This window comes from Accipiter gentilis, chromosome 8 (genome assembly GCF_929443795.1).
Source record: "Accipiter gentilis chromosome 8, bAccGen1.1, whole genome shotgun sequence".
Taxonomy (NCBI): domain Eukaryota; kingdom Metazoa; phylum Chordata; class Aves; order Accipitriformes; family Accipitridae; genus Astur; species Astur gentilis.
In genome coordinates, this window is record NC_064887.1 from 12982311 (window position 1) to 13003333 (window position 21023).

A 21023-nucleotide genomic window follows, 5' to 3' on the forward strand; every position below is an offset into this window, starting at 1 on the left:
AGTATTTTACATGTTCTTTTCACTGATAGAATTTGTCAAGCTAGTCGATGCAGAATTGCAGAAGATTAGTACTTACCTGTGCTGCAATACCTGGATCCGATCATACCAATTACGCATAATCACTACGTGCAGTGTTTGGGGACAGGCATGCAAACAAGAAACCAAGAAGCAGAAACAGATGCAAGGAAGCAGCAGAGAAGCCTCAGGTCCAGCTTTTGGGGTGGGACTCTGCTGCCCAGCTCTGCAAAGCGGCTGTTTTCCAGACTTGCACAACAGCAAGTATGTCCCGCAGGGTGGCTCGAAGCAGCTGTATCTGGAGCTGAGCTGCTGTGGAGGCATCATTCAGGTTATGAAGCATAGAAGGCAGAGCTGTATTAGGGAGTCGGAACCTGCCACGCTACTCCTGGGTCCCAGGAACGCAAAACAGTAATGGCAGACAGCAGAGCTGGGACACAAGGGGAAACAAGCGCCCTAACAAACACTCCAGTGCTCTTCTGTCCAAAACCTCCAGACGGCACTTCTGATGCAATACAAAATCCCTGGCAAAACAGAACTCACCTGGAGCACGAGCATGTCTAGAAAGGCAATCAGTACTCTTCCCAACCTTCACAAGTATCAACATCTCACCTTCCTATTTTCTTTTTTAATGTGTCTCCTCAATCCAGAGAGCATCCAAGAAACATGGTTGGTTGAAAAAAAAACAAACTTATCTGTCCGACATGTATATATACCTTTCGGATGTAAAACAATTATCTCTTTACAAGGGGCAGGGCAGCCTGCAGACACTTGAGGCTTAGAGTCCTTGCTCACCAGAGGTGGTGAGAGCCAGAGACCTGCCCTCACCAGCCCCGGCTCACTGCTGCAACCTTCCCCCACCCCCTCAAACAAAAGCCAAGTTTGCTCTTATCTTTAGAAATTAAAAGGTGCAAATTGTTTGTTTATCACGTATCACTTCACAGGTAGTTGGCCTAATACTGCCTTAGTTCTTTCCTTCTACAAGGTCACTTTTGAAGTGGCTTTCTTCCTCAAGCCCTTTGAAATTCTCTGCAAGACAAACCAAGATGTATTTCAGTTAGAAAAGACTTTGGATGGGTCACCTAGTCTCTTCCTTTGGCTAATGAAAGCTGTGCCCAGGACTTCAAAAACAAAGCCTAATTTTTTAAAAAACAAGCCAACAACGAAACACACTGCTGATGATTTCTGATGACAGTATTGATTTTTTCCTGTTTTCTCTGCATTTTGTTTTGAGAGGGGATATTTTTGTTGTGTTTTTTTTTAATTTTATTAGAGTAACTGACATATTTCCAAAAGCTGGAAAGGAGCAACTTTTAGTTGACAATTGAACTGAACATTAAATGAAATCTGCAAAGCCATTTTTCCCATGCACAGTCAAAAGCTGACAGACGTGGAAGCACAGAGTGCATTAAAAAAAAAATGCAAGCAAGCTGAGGGAGAAAGTGTAAAACAGCCATCCTGAATCAGCTCTGAGCTGCTCTAATGGAATTAGGGTCACCCTGACAGAAACACAGTCAGATCACAGAGAAAATTTAATAATTTCTTACTGCAGTCTGTAAAAGCCAGGGAGGATTTGAAAGTGCTTTCTGCCAAATTAGCACTTCTGTATCCACTGTTCACGCGCATGTGCCCCTTCCCGCTCACCTTCTCCTCCCAGCACCCCACCGGAGAGGCCAGGAAACCACTGCTCCTATCCTGCTGGCAGGAAGGCACCCAGCGAGCCCTTCTTTTTCTAACACACTGCCACACGTTTAACCTTTGGATGCCCCTTCAATTCCACAGCTCTGACATTATTCACAGCTCCTGTGAACTCAATTCCAGGAGAGGCATCGCTGTGCACACCCGGCACTAATTCCGCTAGGCGATACATATTCAATCTGTTTTATCTCAGGCGTTAACGTCTAGCTATCCGCCAGTTGCCTAATTGTCAGGAAGCTACGGCAGCGACACTGAAATGCGTTGCGACGACAGGAGCTCCACGTCGCAGGCAGGGAAGGTAGGGAAGCCCGGTTGTGGGTGCTCCCCCAGCACCTGGCCGTGAACCATGGGGCAGCCTGCTGCCAAGGATGCAGCACAGCCCATCTCCAGCCCTCCCTTCCCTGCCCTTGATCCTCGCCGTTCCTACAAAAAATTATTTTGGGGACTGACTGCAGGAATTCCAGGGATAAGTCTGCTCCCACTATCACGTTGCTTTTAATTGGGGAAATGTAGAAATGCCTTGCAGATACAGAGCCTACCCATCCCTCCCAAGCAGCGCTGCAATGGGGGAAAGGAATAACCACAGTGAAATCTCAGGAACAGCCATATTACATCAGGAATCCATGTAAATAAACGGTCTTTGACTGGAGCCAACAGGATGCTTAGGGGACCAAAAAACCAAGCAGGGTGCATATGGGGTGCTCCTTTCACAGCATACCTCTCTAACTTTTACAGTCAGCTCCAGTGTGCGTATATTATCATACCTTCCCCTTGCCCTTCACTGCTGTCCTGAACCAGGACTTCCCCAATGCCATATTCACTATCGTATCTTGCCCGTCTGCATCACTGATGGCATGACACGAAATATGCAGGGTTTGAGGATGATTCTTCCCCCCTGCAGAGGTGCAGAGCAGGTCCTTTCACACAGCTCCTTGCTACTGAGAGTTGGTGGCAAGATTCAGTGGGGTAAGATAATAGAAAAGCTGTAAATTGCTAAAATACACAGAGCAACACTTTCTATCCTAGGAAACCTTCGGTTAATCCATGGTGGCTGTGGCGGTTAAAAGGTCGTTGTCCTCCAGATCTGCCTTCCAGATTAGGAAAAAATAATTCAAAGTCAGTCTACGCCAGAGAAAAAGGCATACATACACATACACTTGCTTCTCAACACAGAAGTGTTCCACATCTGAGACACCAATACTTGGATCTAGGCCTGTGAATTGGGGCCAATTTTGTTAAATTTAAGCACGTGAAAGTATTCCACAAAGTTAGCGAACCATGTCTAGTTATCCTCAGGCCAAGAACTGTCCTAGGACATCTCAAGCTCCACCAGCTTCCACATACCTGATGGAGTGATGCTTCTCTCCTTTGCAGGGGCCAGGAAAAGATAATGAACCTCTGGGAATTTTTATACACCTCAGAACATCAAACATATACTTCTCTGTGCCAGACTCCAAAATGGGCTACAATGTGTAGACATAAAGTGATCTGAATAAGCATCTTCCAGCAGCACCAGCAGCCAGGGAAGAAAGCTGAGGAAGGAGACAGCAGCTGCCCTCAGTTTAACTGGGCAGCTCAGACTCATACAGACAATCCACTGCCTGTGCAAGTCATCCCTAGTGACGACAAAAATAGTGAATTTGTATCTTTTCTCACATACCCCCTTCACTCTTCTCTCCAGCTTCTCTAAATTTACTCCTTCCCATTCAGTCAAGGACATTTAGGACCCTCAGTCTGTTTTCTCCATTCAGCCAGGCTCCTAACCAACATGTATCAAGATCTCCTTCAACTTTCACATAATTACATCTTAATTATGAGCCTGGTGACTAAAGCTGGAGTGAGAAGCAGATGGTTGGTGGCAGCTCAGGAGGTACATCACGGTCACCTCTCTGCTCCGACTCAAGTATCCCAGGAGCCCTGGGTGCTTTCAAAGGCATGGAGCATTCACAACTGCCAGAGTCTGCAATGAATGTGCAAGCATTTGGACACTGAAAAACTGGTTCTGGTAAAAAAAAAAAAAAAAAGGGGGGGGGGGGCGGGGGGGAGTGGGACTGCACAAATACTTGGGGATAGTCTAGCAAATACACGAGTTATGAAAACCAAGACTAGGCAAAGAACCCACAAGGTTTCCTGCAGTCTTCATACAGGTATGTTCAGCAGTCCACCATCAGCCAAGTTTCTCTCCTCTTGTCTGTCCACAACAGCGTTTTGTGCACAGCTTTGCCCTTGGCCTGGATGGGGCTAATCAATGCCTGCCACAGCAGCACTGCAAGACTATCACGACAATAGGCATGGACACAATAGCTTGAAGCATGACCACAAGGAAACATTCAACTCTAATGCTGCCGAAATACAGGTGTAGGAGAGCCTACACCAGACGGTAGAAACTTGCACCCTTTCCCCAACAGCTCTCAATCACCTGCTGACTCAGGAGACATGTCTCAGTACTACACAAATTACGAGAGCTGGTAAAAGAACAAGGAAAATAAAGTAACAGGGATACTGTGACCCCAATAGTTCTCTTTCTCTGCCCCAATTTTCTTTACCTCATCTGTACGTGTTAGAAATCAGATTGTCAGGTTTTGATCTTGCAGCTACTACAGAAACTCTTCCTGCACTTGAATAAATTTTGTCAGCCTTTTTAGTTCTATTTGTGCCCCTTCACATACATACTGTTCATCTGTATTGCACACATTGGAAAATAAGAGATTGCGGGGGTGGGGTGTTATCCCTTAGCCATCAGTGTTTCCAGTACAAACCAAGAAAGTTTAACATTTGTTGAAAGAAATTTTACAAGGTATTCAAGCTTTCCAAAACTGAATGTTACTTACTGTCCGCTCCTGCTAAAGGCAGCATCAAGCAGCAGAAGATGGCTGCTGGCACAGTGAGTACTGGGACGCAGAAGTTAGGCACCATATTCCAAAGCAGAGCAAGTCCTCTTCAGATGGAGGCAAGTGGTCAGTACATCCAGCGTTACAGACACAGACTTACTCCTGCAAACCAAGAGAGGAAGAAAAGGAAAATGATCAAATACGACACACAGATTAACTGCCAATATACCAAACTGCATTGTAAAGACATAGTTACAGATACTTTTAAAGTGAAATTTAACTCTTTCCTGCTTGAACAGTAGAGATTCACATTGATGTCCCCAAATCCAGTAAGCTGTTTTCAAGGGTCATGAGGCATAAATGCACAACCATCTCCAAGTTTATCTTCAGGTCCAGTCTCTCTTATGGCCTATTAATACATCCTTTAGTTGTTCTTTTTCACAACAAGTAGTTCTGAAGTTACATGTTACAATAGAAGGAAGAGTCTTAAGCTCGTGTAACTCCTCCTTCATCCACCTGCCCAAGAGAGAGAGACACTTGATTGCATAGGTAGGGTGGTTTGCAGTCAACTACATGTTAAGCATAGCTTGGCCCATCCAGCTGGGCTGGTGTACACCAGACAAGTCTCAACGGGTGCAAGCAGGAGAGACAGAACCTGAACTGAATCAGCTGTCAAGTTCACAGGGCTACCAGAGTCACAGTAGAAGGTTATTAAGAAAGCTTCTATAAAGACAAGCTTTACCCAAAGCAAACACCTACGCTTCAACCTCCCAAAAATGGAGAGGACTGTCTAAAAGGATTGAGGATTGGACATTCCTTCTTCAAAACACAGCAAATTACCTTGGAAATTGGCTTAATTTGGGCATCTGCTTGGATATAGAAATACAAAAAATTCCTTGAAACCGAACCAAAAAAGGTAGGTATTTAAAAAGAATGCAATTTCTGTATATCTGCCACTTTTATCTTTTCGTGAGAATATACTCATTTTACTTTCACCTGAAAGTCCAAAGTCTGCCTGTTAAGACATATTAAAGGAGCTAGCAAGCCCCATTCCCTCAAAGTGACAATGCTCAGCAGGGACAGGGGCTCACTCTTTCAGTGCGGGTCATCTCAACGCAAGCTCAAGAGTCATTCAAAAATTGACAAGATTCTCCTTCACGAAGTTGCAAGAGTTACGGAAAGTTGGCCACACAGCACTAATAGTGAAAAAAATCTCGTGCTGGCAGATACCAGCCTTACTGGACCCCGTGAGTATCCCTGATGCAAAGTATCTGCATGTGCACAGCCTGTACGTGGCACGACCGACCACTTCTTCTTGTTGGCAGACATTTCACAAACACATTCAAGACTGCTCTAACAAAGGTATTTTTGCATTTTGCTGGGGTTTTGGAAGAGGAAGTGTCTGGGTTTGTTCGGGGTTTTTTTGAGAATCACTGAGCTTTTGATGGAAGTATCACATGTTATGAACATGTTTACTTCTGTCAAAAATATAGTGCTTAAAGAATGCCAGCAATGACAGTGCTGAGGGAAATCCACAAGAAATCTCAAGAGAATCTACCTAGGCAAATATTTACATCGCATCACACTAACAAACAGCAGATCATGATTCTTCTCCATTCTGTTACTGTATTTGCACAGTAAATCTTTTCACACGTTATAATATCACACAAAACAGAGAAATCTTTATTTATGCAATGTCTTCTACAGCCAAGACATCTGAAAATACTTTACGGAATAACCTAGTTCTAACCTAGATGCAGAGAGAATACTGATCATCTCATTCTGCTTTTATTATCTCAATGAGAAAGCATAAATCCAAGTAAGCTCAGCAGCAAGATTTTGAATACTGCAAAAGACGCTCTTCGTACCAGCCGCGCACTCAGTTCTCTTTGTTGCTCTCCAACCTCCATATACTCATTCATCTCTCGCCAAAGAATTACTAAAAGCACCATTAACGTGTCTTACACCGCAGAGACAGATACAGATAGTTGTATCTTTATAGCTGCATAAGCTCTATTCCAACGGGAAACTCTGTTGAGTCCCCAAGCAGTTTGCCCGGTGTTAGCCAGCTCTCCAGATATGGCCCACACGGGAATGGGAAGAAGTGCCTGGATTAAGACTGAAGATAATGTCTCTAAATTCTGCGTGTACGGTGCTAATTTGTGCAGCCCAGAGAAGCGAACCCACTGAAGCACACTTTAAGCTGCATTACATCTGGCTCAACAGCAGCCAGAATCTTAAGAGGCTACTCTTCTTGGTGGGGAAAAAAACCCACCACCAACAAGGGTTGAAATTACTGTGTCAAAACTAATGATGTGTGTCAAACTCTTTCAGATTAGGACAGAGAACAAGTTTTACAGGTGGTGCTGAAAACATTTTAGGTATGTATCAGACCAGATTGGGGATGAATAGCTTTCAGAAAGCTTTTCCTCTTTCATTCACTTCCATTAACAACAAAAGCGTCTGATCTAATGGTGTATCTTGAGTGCAGATTGCTCAGAAGTCATGTGAATGGCATCTCCACAGCCCTCATTCAGGGTAACTCTCAGGAACACAAAAACCTCAGCTAAAGAATAGGTCTGCCTCTCAATTTCTCTCTTCTTTTAGCAAATGTGATCAAGCTTCTCTCCAGTTTCAAGCTTGACAGATTTATAACTTTCCTCTCAAGCCCATGAGATACATACAACGCGCATCATGCAAAACTGATGAATTGTCAGTTACCCTACCAGATGCTTTATAGACTTGATCTTTTTGCAACTGTTTAGTGCTCTATAATAATTTACCATCTGGTAGAAAAGCCAGATTTTCTTATGCAAGACTGCTGTCTGTCCCTCCAAAGTTAATAGAACACCTTTAGCCCTTAACAGGATCAAACTTTGCTGCTTCCTCTTTCCATGGTTGCTCTGCCTATGGAATTGTCGTCTGCATTCAATATTTAAAGCCCTTTAAATTGGAATGTTTTAAAATTTTATAAATCTCAGTAGCTGTCATTCTCTTTTGAAATTGAAAATATGAAAAAGCCTCTCCCAGTGGTTCAGCTCTCCCATATTTTAGAACCGAGGTGTTCTCTCCCCCAACAAGACAACCCAATATTCAAAGCAAGGTGGCAGGGTGTTAGCTGAAGCTCAGTTAACCCTTAGAAGGCCAGCATTACTCTGACAGTTTTGAACAGCCATCTCGAACCAATGCTAAAGGCTTCCTTTCCTGGGACAGAAAGGCAGCCAAAGACAGAAAGTAGCTATAAACCAAATAATGTTGGTAGATTTTAGTAACGAGCTAAACACATACAGAGTCAGTACTGCTTTGGTAAAATCAAGTCCGACAGCAACCCACCAATTAATGCTCTTAAGACTCTTAGGGTGTCTTTTGCCCCAATAACCTTACGCCTCTTCAAGCTGCTCTCTCTTGCACCTGGAACTATCTCCTGTGCACCAGATGACCTCAAGTCCCTTCATTTGAAGGCCTACTTTAATCTCACTGCTTTGGCTAGCATCTCACAACTAATTTCATTTGGGAGCCCAGACAATGTAGAAGAAGGTTTTTCAAAAATACGCATACATTCTCATTGTTACTTCTGCATCTGGTCCTGGCAATGTTATAAACTCTAGACCATATAACCCAAAAGGAGGCTGAGGCTAAGCACTCCAGATGGCTTTGTAAAAACAGCTTTGGGTTTAGCAAGCTGAAATCCTGCCTCTGCTCCAAACTCAATGTTAGAGCTACCGAGTGCTACTTTGGCAGAAAACTAGAAAGTGGGAAAGCACAACAAAAAAATGGCAAAGTTCATTTAAATATAGCTGACTTTGCCATGGGGCAGGTAGATGGAAAAGAGGCAGTCCTGAGAACATTTTTGAAACCTACATGGTTTGATTCTTTCAGACAACCAGAAAAAGCTGGACTCATTTAAAATAGAGCCAAGAATACCAACAGCTCATACGGTACTAGGAGATTCTGGCAATGTCTGTGTCCCACAGGAGATGGCGAAGAGATTAGAAAAAGCAGTCAACTTTAAAGAGTCAAGAAGAATTTCAAATCAGCACTGAATAGCTCATGTCCTCTATGAACTCTTCTGGAAGCTAAACTGAACTGAAGCAAGTGTCACGTGGGTCACTAGCCATGAACAACAGCATGGGGAAGAAAAGCATCCCCAAAGTAAGCCTGCCCATTGCAATCCAGGGACAAAAATATTGCACTAAAAATTGCTTTTCAAGTTTAAGCTACTTTGCATCCCAAAGTATCTAACAAGTCAGCACAAAAACATTCCCTCCAGGAACCCCTGTACATCCACAGAACTGCCAGGTTCGGTTGCGTGTGTGACTACTGACACCGCGTTCGCTGTGAAACACAGTTAAGAGACTCTCTAGAAACTTACAGGGCAGGAAGGTAAGCCTAGTGCATAAGCAATATCCTTATCTGACCTAGAGACATAATAGTACCTTTTCATAAAAGGAACTTGAAACAATTGTGTTTGCTTTTCAAGGTGGAAACTTCTTAAACGTTCTCAACGTGAGCCCAAGGATGCAGGTCAGAAAACACCAACTAGATGCCACCCAGATGATAGTAAAGATGGGGCTAAAACTGCATCAGCTTCTCCCAACTCTACCGCATGTGCAGCACATAATGAAACCCAATTTTCCTTCTGGACACTACCCACAACTTTGTATTTTACACAAATACCCTGAAGGGGAACCAGTGCTCCAGAGACGCCCAATCACCACAATACTTTGGGGTGTCACACAAACGATGGGAATCAGGAACTGACCAAGCGAGGAGGGGGCACGCGCCACGCAAAGTAATGAGGCAGCTATTTATTCTATTAAAAAATAAGAACAATAATTGGCTACGGTTCAACTGCTTCACTCTGTATATATCGCCTCATCTGTGCTCTGAAGTAGGAAGAGGAAAACCATGATGCACCATATAACTCAAGATCATCTTATTGCACACATTAGAAGTTGTAGAAGCACAGTTACACACAAGTTAATGACTTTTGAATGTTTCACTTCACTAGATTAGTATTCCTTTAGCATAGATTTCTTTGTGCTTTTCTGCGAGAAATATAATATAAAGAGACTTGGGGAGTACAGCAATATGGCCAAAAAAGACAAAACGAGTCTCATTTCACTCCAAACTCCCACATGCAGGGAACACATTAGAGAGATTCAGTGGGGAGATATATGAAGATGGCAACACTAGCTTAGATTTAGGGAGGAACTTGATATGAACTTGCAATACAGTAAAAAGGCCAAAAGCTAAAGTGGCTGCTACATGAGCAAAGGTATCACCTCCAGGACCCAGGTGTGAGCAGGCATAGAGCATCAGTTTGAAGACTCTCAAACCATCTGGAGAGAAGGGATGAGCAAAGCAATTCAAGAACCGGGAAGGATAAAAATCTCTGTCAAGTCACAAGTGCTAGACAGACTGGCTAAGCAAGATGGGGATTTGATAACCATCTGTAAGTACATGAAGGATACAAACACCAAGAAAGGAGTGGAGGAGTATAATTAGCCACGGGCATATAACTGTGAGTAATGGCATGAGACAGAGCAAAAGAAAGTGTATGTTAAATATCCTCAGTAAAGTCTCCAAAAAAGAAAGAAAGAAAAAAAAAAAACACAGACAGAAAAAAACCCCACAAAACAAAACACACAACCAGAACAGACCCCAGCAGGAAAACGTTTCATCATCTGTTTGGATGGAAATTAAAAGCAGGGTGGAAAAAAACAAAAATAAACACCCCAAAATATCCCATAAATGGGGGGGGGGGGGGGGGGGGGGGAAGACGGGACAGGACCCAGAAAACCTGAACAGAGGCAGACTGGTATGGGGAAATACATAAAACAGCAAGAAGAATTCAGAAGTACTTCAAAAAGATTCTCCTTATTTTGGCAAAGCCTTAAAAAAACCCAAGTGTGAAGACTTTAGCAACAAGCTGGCCCAGCTACAGATCTTTGTGATCCTGAACACACAATCACAACTTGACCCAAGGGGAGAAGCTTTTCAGCAGGATACAAGCACAGCTTGGTACTCCTGTCAGCCTTATTGGCTACATTGGCTTCTGATGATATTAATTTCTGAAAGTGTCATTGCCTGCAGACAATCCTAGACAAAAAGGAGGATTTTTTTTTTCCACAGGAACAATGATTATGAAGGGCCCCATTAAATAACTACAGTGATAAGTCAAAACATCCACTTAAAATATAGATCAGCCTTGAGCCTCGCAAGCCCAGCCATCATTCACAATGAGCACTAAATACAGATCGCTGTAGATCACCCTACCCAAGTGTATAGGCTCTTAATGCCTGCTGTAAAGTCTCCTTAAAAGAAGTAGACTATTGCATATCACCCTTTCAACAGAGATATTTCACACTTACAGAATAGGCCCAGCAGTGCAAACAGATTTTTTTTTTAATCCAAGGCAGTAGAAAAAAATCCAAGGCAGTAGAAAATTCTGCAAAAATTAAGAAGAAATTCGGTTATTCCTTTAGCTATCGGCAAACTCCGCTAATGTGAAGAACATACTCATGAGCCAGCCACTTCCTGTGCTTTTTCTACAAATTATTTACAGACATGATGATATATTATTAATACAAGTGACCATGCCATTACAGACTTGCATTCAGCACAATGGAAAACAGTGTAAAGAACAAAATCACAAGGTACCAAGCCTTCTCCTCTAAACCCTAAATCCTTGGCATCAAGTTCCACACATCCAGGATGTAGAACAGAATGTTTTAAACTAAAGAGAGAAGAGCCGAGAAACACAGTCCTTCTGGGCTCGCTGCTTACAACACACTGCAGCTGACTGCTATTTACTGTACAGCTGTGGTACTGTTATTCCTGCATCTGGCTCCAGCAATGCCAAACACGCTGGTTCTGTATCTCTCAGACTGACAGACCAAGCAAAGCGGAGCAGATGTAAGATCCACCAAGCACCAAAACTAATTTTAACCAAAACAGCAAGAATGTAAATGATCAATCAGATGAGGGATAATCTGGCCTTCCTTCCCTTCAATGATTTGCATGGTGTCTACTGGCTTGAGACCAAACTACATTCTAAATCAATCCTAATTCAAAACTAAATCAGTTTCTAAGAATGCTTTTGCTCTATCCACATGTCTACACAGCTTTGTCAGCAGCCTTTGTTACTGTAGAAATTTTTCAGAGAATTCCTGGAATCTGAACAAATTGTAAGCCCATTCTCTGGCTTGGGCATTTCAAGCAACTACTAGAACAGTTTTCCTTTGCAGAAACCATGAAAGTTGGACCCTGTGAGAATATGGTCTTTCAGGTATTCTGTTATTTTCTCAGTAATTTTTGCTTCAACCAGAGTACAAGGTATATAAAGAACTGAAAAAAGTGGCTCTTTTTAATGAAAAATCCCTTACTTTTGCTGGAAGTTCAGTTATGTTTTACATAACATAGCATACTATTGGGGTCTGCTCACTTAATGCTTTTCAGATTAATAGCTTATTCCAAATCTGCTTTTCCCAGGACCTCAATTTCTGAAATTTGCTTATTTTTTATATTTAGAAAGACTGGGCATAATACTAGCACCAAGTCTTCCACAACATTTTTAGCAGTTAAAAACTGATGCAAAGCAATAATTTCCATTTTTGGCAGTACCCTTCTCTTCTTTAATTGCTGTCTTTAACCTCCCATCATGCAGTAAGTCCAATTTTCACACAAGACAATGGCACTGATTTGCCTAAATTATTTATCTTCTATGTATAGTCGTTCGTTCTTCAAAGCCCACCTTAGATCTTTCAATTTTCCTTTTATACTTGTTATACTTTATACACTCTACTACTACCTAGGAGCTGGGTTTCCAAATTTTCATCTTAAACAGCTTCTCAAACCTGCCATCTAGCTAGTGTGAATTACTCTGAGCCTTGCTAATTTAACTGCTTTTCCCAGCTCGCTTTCTTATGTTCCGCTACTGGTTTCAAACCACATCAAGGAACTGGTTCACTCCCCCTCCACCCCCTTTTTCTTTTCTACTCGTACTTTCTCCCATTTTTAATTTTAGGGATGCCTTGAGTGACTCGTTCACTTTCTTTCAAGTCATCCTTTCTGAAGTTTAGCATCGTTCTCAACACGCTGATCTTCTTGGCCCCTCCAAGCTCTATGACCGTACTCATGCACTACGTGCACCACGGTCATGGCCACTCACGAAGACGTATGTGAGGATCCCACAAACAACTTCAACCTTGCTGACTCGGCAACAGCTTGACAAATACACAGGTGATTAAATAATGCTGAGCAACTACTTGTGTCTGGAGCTATTTTAAGTCAGGCTCTGGAAAGCATGCACAGGCTGGCAACAAAACCTCCCCCCACCGTCTCGCAGCCACTGTTGTGTGCAGCAATCAAGTAAAAAGGACTTACTGCTTTGAACCTGCTAACACGGACGATAATCGTTCTCCACAGGTCCACCAAGCGCCCACGAAGTCACAAGTTCACAAATGCATCTTGGCTGCTGTCCTTTCTAGACGTGGTCACCACCAGTACAGGAGCAGCACCACTGTACCGGACCAGATCCCAGCCCCAGGCAGCCCGTGTCAGCCAGCTCAAAGACCATGCAGGAGAAGACAGCAGCAGGCTGCCACGGGGCTGGCTTCTTTTAGCAGGCGCCATCATTTAGCAGACAACTTATGCCCTACTGGAGGGTTTATATATCCAATTAAACTTTCTGCAGTTCTCATCTTGTGAAAATATGAACATTTCCAACGCTAGATTTTAGAATTATTCTCTCCTAAAGGGTTTTGAAGTTAATTATATCATAGTTGTTATTACTGTCTCAACCACAGATACTGCTTGAACCCCATTATTGTGTGTGTTACTGAAGGCTAAAATAAGAATAGCTGCTGCTTTGGTGTGCTCTGGAGCTAGCCTTTCCTACAAACTGCTTCTCTAACCTTTGCCCAAACATTATGTATGCTCAGTTTATATGCAGGTAGTTAACATAGCCCGGTAGGGTAAATGAGCTTATTACATTTATTAAACTGAATTCACTCCATGCAGAACGCCCCCAGCATCCTGCAGTCCTCTGGCTCTGGAGGCATTTGGCTGTTACCATGGAAGACAGCACCCAGAAATTCCCTTCGCGACTAATAAGCAGGAACTATGAAAGCACAAGTTTCATGCAATTGCCTTCTGTATGAAAAATGAAAACTGTTTCTGTAACCTATAAAGAAACCAAGATGCAATCAAGCTTATTGTAATAAGATGCTAAATTTATGATTATTCCTTTTTTTTCGCCTTCTACTAAGGCCCCTTTGCTTTGGCAAAAGAAAACACCCTCTGAGGTAGCATATAGTACATAGTACCCAAGCCATATTAAAGGGATGTAAATAAAAATCAAGCCGTAGATGTAATATAATGTTTACTGAAGATGAAGAAACCAAAGGTCTGTAAATTAAGAAATCCTGAGTTAATGGTGGCAAAGTCAGTCTTAACTCTGACTCAGTCCAAAAATACAATTTCTCTCCTTCAGTAGCACTTCAGGCTAAAAATTAAATTCAGATTTCTTGCATCATATTCTGTATAGTAAGACACACAAAGCATCTACACAACAGATTCTGTCTCACTCAGATCTGAGGCTGTACATTCAAAACAGTTTGATGGAAGAAAATCAATTAATATATTTTACAAGTCGTCTTTTTTGACAGATCAAAGCAGTAGTTTCCTAGTTATTTCCTGGCTAGAGGGACCGAGATAACAGCTACATCAAGGCTGCAGTGAATCCAACACTTTCTGGACAGACCAGCCACCTTCCTTGCCACAAAGCAAATCCCAGGACTCCAGAGTCAAACAGGCCAAAACCTGCTTCCACGCTCACGTTTTCATGCACGCGTTCTGCAAGTAAACTCACACGCGTGGACCACACACAAGTGCTGAAAACTTAGCAGCAGCAGACAGGAAGCCTCCATGTCGCTGCAGATCCACGCTGCCTGCCACCTTATCAAGGATGCGCAACCTCATCTGCTTCAGATTAGAAAGATGAGAAAAGGTGGGAGGCTAAAAATATTCTGCACATTTTAATGAACCTGTAACGATTGCCTCTCCCAACCTCAGAAAGAAATCCAACACATTACAGCAAAAGTAAACACCACCACCTCTCAGGTAAGTTGGGCACATCAACACCCCTGCACAATTCTCTCTGCTCCCTGCACCCTGTGTGATCCTGTACCTCCCATGGACCCTCACCCACCATAAAATCCATACCAAATGTATGTGGGTTTTTGCTTTTGATATAGAGCAATTTCTTGATTACTAGAAAAGGCATGCTTTGCTAGCCAAGGTTATTGAGCGCACAGCAGCCATGTAGCTACTTCCAATGGCTTTGGCATTTCTACACTCGGGAGGCAGCAGGAGAGATCAGTTCTTACATTCAGCATGGCACAGACATACTGATATAGGATATTCTTCACCCTTCAGCATAATTCTCCTCCATGACATCCCACGGCTCTAGAAGCTTCAAGTTTTGCAATTCAATCTTAAGTAAGGTATTCGAAGGAAAATGAACAAAAACTACCACCATAACACTTCTGCATCCACAAGACAGTAGCTTGCTTTTCATTTTTATAATCCAATGTTAAAAATTCCTTCTTCCCCAAACCTTGAGAGAATTTCCTCTGTACCTCAGTTACATCTTACAACTCCTATGCGTTCTTTTTACCAGGTGAATCGTCCCATGCTAATGGTCTGACTTAGGATAAACCTGAATCCTAACAAAAGATCAACCTAAAAAAAATAAATTATGTACCTCACACGAAACTGCCCTTTTGTAATGGAGACTTCTGCCAATAGCAGATGGAAAGACCTTTGAAAAATAAGACATCCCATATGCCGTCTGCAGCAACTTCGTAGCTTTACTATTGAAATTATCCACTCTTTCCTTCCAGGCCACCACCTTTACATGACCTTGAGTAAAACTTAAAGAGGATAACACATAATGTGCAGCTTCTTGGGACACCATTCAGTAAAACCTAAGGAAAGAAAATTACTGCTAGCTGTTTTTTCAATCCATTTGTACATTAGTGTGCTGAAATGCATACTCGGAGCCATTGAAATCAGATTCAATGTACGTTTTACAGTACTTAGGAGAAAAGCTATTTTAATTTTGTTAGTTGCCAGGACATAAAATCCTGAAGGCAAAAAGCTTCCAGCAGAAAAACAGAACAGATCTTAAAGGGGAAAGACATTACCTAGCTTGATGAAAAACAAAGGAAAGCTTAAGCAGGACCTGGTTAAGTACAGCTCCAAGGAAAGGAACAGCCCCTGTTCCTCCACATAGCTGATGCTGGCGTGGGGCTAACAATACAAGATCCAGCACCTTGTTCATCAAATCCAAACATATCAAATTAACAGTGGCACAGAGCAACTCCTCAGCTGCCAATAAACAACGGCTCTGAGGCCCTGAGTGACGTACGAAGAACATGCTCCAAGTTTTAAGCATTTACTTTTGGATATGCAATGCCACCAGATGTCCACGCTTTTTCTTACCTGCAGACTAACGCATCAAAGTTGTTTTGATGACGTTCCCTCTGAAAGCTCATTTGCTCAGAGACCACAGGCCTATGCCCATTGCTTCTAGAGGTGTGCCCAGACCATTAGTTAAAGTGGACCTGAGCCAGGCGCGAGCAGAGGGGCGGTTTTACCGAATTAGCTAGGGCACACACCACCATGTTTGTGGCAGGTCTACGTTGTAGGCTGGCTATGGGAAGGCAGGACACTCAAAATGTTTTGAATCAGCTTGAATCACCAGACTATTCTTGCACTAGTACAGCACTCTGCAGGGCATTAACTAAGGTAGTCCTGATCTGGTAATACATGATCCAGAATATAATGGATTTTCTAAGGCCCAAGGCATCTGCTGCCACTTGCTGAAGAGCTTTTCTCAATGCAAGGCACCCTGCATTTCACAGAGGCAATAAGCAAACCCCAAACAGTTTCAGCTGTACCTTGCTTTCAGGGACACCCTTCTCTTTTCATACCCCAAGACAGTAACCAGAGCCCTGACTTTCCTTCCTTGATTATTGAAGGGATCCAATGCTGGAGCTCGCATCCCTGGTTGCTTGACCTCTAGCCAGTACATGGATTCTGCATCACTCAAACCTTCCCCAGCAACATGATGCAAAGGACAGGTTTTTTTACTGGTACATTCTTTATGAGATATCTCTGCTTTGGTTTTATCCTTGTGGGTTTTAATAATTACGCACATACACAGAGAGCTTGCAATCAGTATGCTTTGAATTAAATTTTAACCAATTTATGAAGTATTAAAAACCACAAAATTTTTTATAACATTTTAATTGTAGTATTACAGAACTCATCTGGTAACACCTAATTATAATTCTAAATGATCAGCAATTAACAAGCTATTTTATGGTGCCTAAGTCCAAAACAAACAAGGTCAGGACAGTCCTGCAAAAGGAGCTGCTAGTGTGCACCCTGCAGAAGGGAGGCCAGTCTATCTTTGGAATGCACTCACTCCCCGATTTCTGCATCTGAGCATTACATTTTAGAAACCGTATAGAATATCACCCATCAAGTACAGAACGTGGTGTACCACTTGATCCTTGTCAGGAAATGGACAGCTCTGCTCCTGTCATAGCATACGCATCACCAGTATAAGCTCATTTGAAGTAACACATGCCAACATTATGTCACTGGTGGGTAAGGCAGGAGCAGCCTCCAGCAGAAGCAAGTGCTCTCACCTACCAGGCAGCAGAGACCCCAAAATGGGATGGCTTGAGGACAGAGCAATGAAGGAGTTTCTCTTCTTCACACTGAAGCCGTAACGCTGCCTGCAGTAAAGGCAGCCCACCTATTGCTTGGAAAAATTAGTTCATCTTGGCATGGGGAACACTTCAAATTTGCCCAACACTTACTAGTGGGAGGAAGGCTGATACTGCAGACAGTCACATATTTCAGGTCAGAAATTCCAGGACATTTCCCACTGACCTGGATGCTGTCCCAGAAATTTCTTGGAAGAATCTTGCCCCTTCACTCCATGTTAAATGTATTAACTCTGTAAGTGTACTAACTCCGTAAGTTAAAGCCTTCTACCTGGTAAGCATCCCTGGAGTGTTTCAAAAGTAGCTATAGCAGAGAAGTACCCTACCAGCAGCATTTTAGGGGTCAACTGGCAAAGGTTCAAAGCCCAGAGGCTTTCCTACAGAATGCATTACCCTTTGCTGACAGGTTGGGCTTAAATTTTATTTTTATATTTTATCCTTTTAAAAGAAAAGTTCTTTGAGAGTTGAAGTGCGAGGGAAAAAAATTCAGCCCAAATCACATGCAATGTACAAGGTAATTTTCTCTTCTCAGAGGAAATAGAAGGTTTCTGAAAAGGGCTTTGTGACAGACTCATGTATCTGTCTTCTGTTTCTCCCTTTACCACTCTTTCCCTGTCTTCTAGTGAAAATTAATCTCAAACCCCTCCCAGGAAAAACATGGGCCATTCCTGACTGTAGGAGAGGAGGCAACAGTATGGGAACTTGCCTGATGCAGCTGGTATCCTCTCTGCCTGCAGGAGCAATGCATTAGATATTTTGAACTAACATTAAAGACACGGAAACATTTGGAAAAGTATCAATGATCAGCTTTTTAAGCAGAACAAAGTACCCAGGGTACTGTCAGGGCTAAATCAGCAATCCAACTCTGGGAGATGCTGGCAATAGAAAATGTGTTTTATGCATGCAGGTGGTTTATGAGAAACAATTTGTTTACAGCCCTTTTAAAAAGAATACATGAAGGAATTTTAATAGCTATTCCTCATGAAGCACTGCTGTTCATAATAAAGCTTATTCTATCCTTCAGGCTCGCAGAGGTAATTCCTGACAGATTAACCTTCTGCGTCACACCGAGGGCACCAGCAGTAAAGGGCTGCTTAAGGCTCTGCAGATTCCCCACTGCTGTGTCGCGCTTCTGCTCCACACGCCGAAGCCCTAAAGCCTTGCACCAGAAGGGCCATGGTGGTGTAAATCTCTGTGCAAAAGTATTCTGGGCTTGCTCTTCAGCTGAGACTTACAGGCTTCACAAAACCTCGCAGTCCAGTCAACCTGCCTTCGTCCAAACCGGAGCGTGCCTGTGGCCTGGCATACCCTAAGGAAGTCAGCACTGTCTGATGGAATTTTTACAAATGCAAAGCAAAATATAAGTATGTACCCTCCTTGACAGTGTTCGTCAAAAACCAGTTAAGACTCATATTGCTAGCTAAAGCAAAGTGATCACCTCTGGAAAACGAAAACCCTTCCTGAGCAAAGGCAACAGGAGAACTCCGCAAGGGCTGAAATGGACAGTCAGGACTTCACAAGATACAAATATCCCTCTGCACGTTTCTCTGCAAGCAAACGTGGAAAACCATGTCCCTTGATTACATGGCAAAACTTCTGGATACACGGCAGTTTCTTTTACTTACTAGTCATCACTGACCACCAGAAGTTTGACCAACATTTGCCACATGCTTGTCCTGGCAGCCTTCCCCAGGAGAGCCGCACGTGGCAGCGTTGTGCTCCAAGTCCTGTTTTGGCGTTACGGTGGATGAACGGCTGCAAGATAATCCCGACTCTGGAACTCGGCTGGGAGGAGGGTAACCTTTCAAGAGCCTAGCAAACACCGCTGCTCAACCTGCAAGTGCCTGTCCTGTGACCTCCTCGGGAGCCCTTGCTGCCGAACAGCATCAGCACTGCGAGAGAAGCCAGCAGGGTTTTCTTTCTTCGCCGTGCAGATAGGAAAGGAAAAGCTTATCGAACCACTGCCTGAAGTGAGGATGCACCAGGAAAGCCAACCGAAGCTATTGGCACAGCAGACTCATAGGCAGCAACCGTCATTAAGACCAAGATCGAATAACTACTGACAGCCAGTTGTATGAACCAGGCAAAGCTTATTATTTCTTTTCAAACAAACCAGCTGCCCTGGGAAAGCCCACCATCCCCAAACCCTTTTCCATCAACTGTCCAAGAGAGTTTCTTGCAAGTTACTGGAGGCACAAAAGCTGCGGATGCCTGGCTCTTTATCTTTGAAAGCATTCTACTTGAATTTATCACACTACATGCAAGTCAAACTTTATTTAGCCGAACGAGAATCCTATAAGCCCCCCTCTCCTCACCAGAGAGTGGGAACAAGCAGAACAGCTACTGCCTTCTTGCTTTACTGAATTCATTATATTAAACCAAAAGCAATGTCATCTTAACTTGAAAGGACTTTTAAAAGAGCTTGAAGCAATTCTGCTGCTGCAGCATTTTTGTATTTTGGATTAACTACAAGCCTTCTTAACCCCTCAGAGTTTGTAAACGCACATACCCATATCCTCCTAAGCTTTCAGAGCAGCCAGCAATCTCTGAACTGTTAGCAAGCTGAGAGTTAAGGCGTACACCATGTACAACTATTGTAATTTGAGCTCCTCTACAAGTTAAAGTCGTCAAAGTTTTAGATATTTTTGTCCACAAGAAAGGACCTGCAGAATTTGGTAAATTATCTCAGACATTCCTCATGTCTCATGTGCAATTGCCCCGATTAACATCCCGGGCTCGCAGGGGCAATAAAAAGGTCAAAATCCTACTACAGGAGACAGTGCTAAAATATTATTAAATGTTACCTTTAAAACATTTCCAATTAGTATTAATATAGAAAGATTTCTATCTCAAGGGATTTCATAAATTCATTATTATCATCACAGACTTTTTAAGCTCTTTTTCAAACATGATTTTTTGGCCTTTTTTTTTGCCAATAGAGTGTATGAGAAGCTAGGAGAAAAACCTTAGTAGCAACTTTCTTGAAATGAAATATTAAAAAAAAAAAAACCAAAACCCTGCCACCAATAACTGGTTCTGTTTGATGCAGTTTGTCATTTTTCTGGACAGCTGAAAGCCTTAGGCAAATATGCAGGGAAAAACAGTGAACCATCTCATCCGTCTTTTGTTTATTAAGCCCCAAGTTTATTCAAGCGGCTATGAATCCTGAACTACACAAAGTCTTCCGAACCATTCCACAGTCACCAATTGATACCGGGGGGCAGAGAGAATCAAAAATGTTCTTTAAGTTTATTAACTTCTGGAGAACGCATCAGATAACAAACCCTTTCATCTCAACTCATGCAGCTGATGAATGGTGAGAAACGACAGCGGCCGGAACCAAATCAGCTCCACCATGGTGCTACCTGAACATCTTCTCAGGTCCCTGACACAAGCCCTGCTGAAAGCACCTGTACCACTGCTAACCCAGAAGCCTTTAACAGCCCTGTACAGGCCAGGCTCTCACCCTTCCCTTGGGGGACACCGTTTACAAAACAATCAAAGAACCCATTTAAAACGCACTTTTAAGCTTTCTTCTGACACTGCCATGTTTTCAGAGGAACGGGTGCATCTCGGGGCTGGCCGTACGTGGCCTGTAGATGAAAGGATGCCAACCAGTGCCAAGTTATCTCAAACTAATAGTATCTAGAGGAGATGGATGGAGTCACAAGATCAA

The 21023-nt window shown here is 42.9% G+C and overlaps 1 protein-coding gene across 14 annotated transcripts in view; it reads right to left on the reverse strand.

The window, feature by feature from the left end:
• Window positions 1–21023, reverse strand: part of PTPRF (protein tyrosine phosphatase receptor type F) — a 393280-nt gene that overhangs the window by 251260 nt on the left and 120997 nt on the right. For all 14 annotated transcript variants that reach the window (XM_049807801.1, XM_049807797.1, XM_049807800.1 and 11 more), the window contains one exon: window positions 4545–4706. In XM_049807801.1, coding sequence (XP_049663758.1) covers window positions 4545–4629 — 85 coding nt within the window. In that variant the 5' untranslated portion in view covers window positions 4630–4706. The remainder of the gene's footprint in view (window positions 1–4544; window positions 4707–21023) is intronic.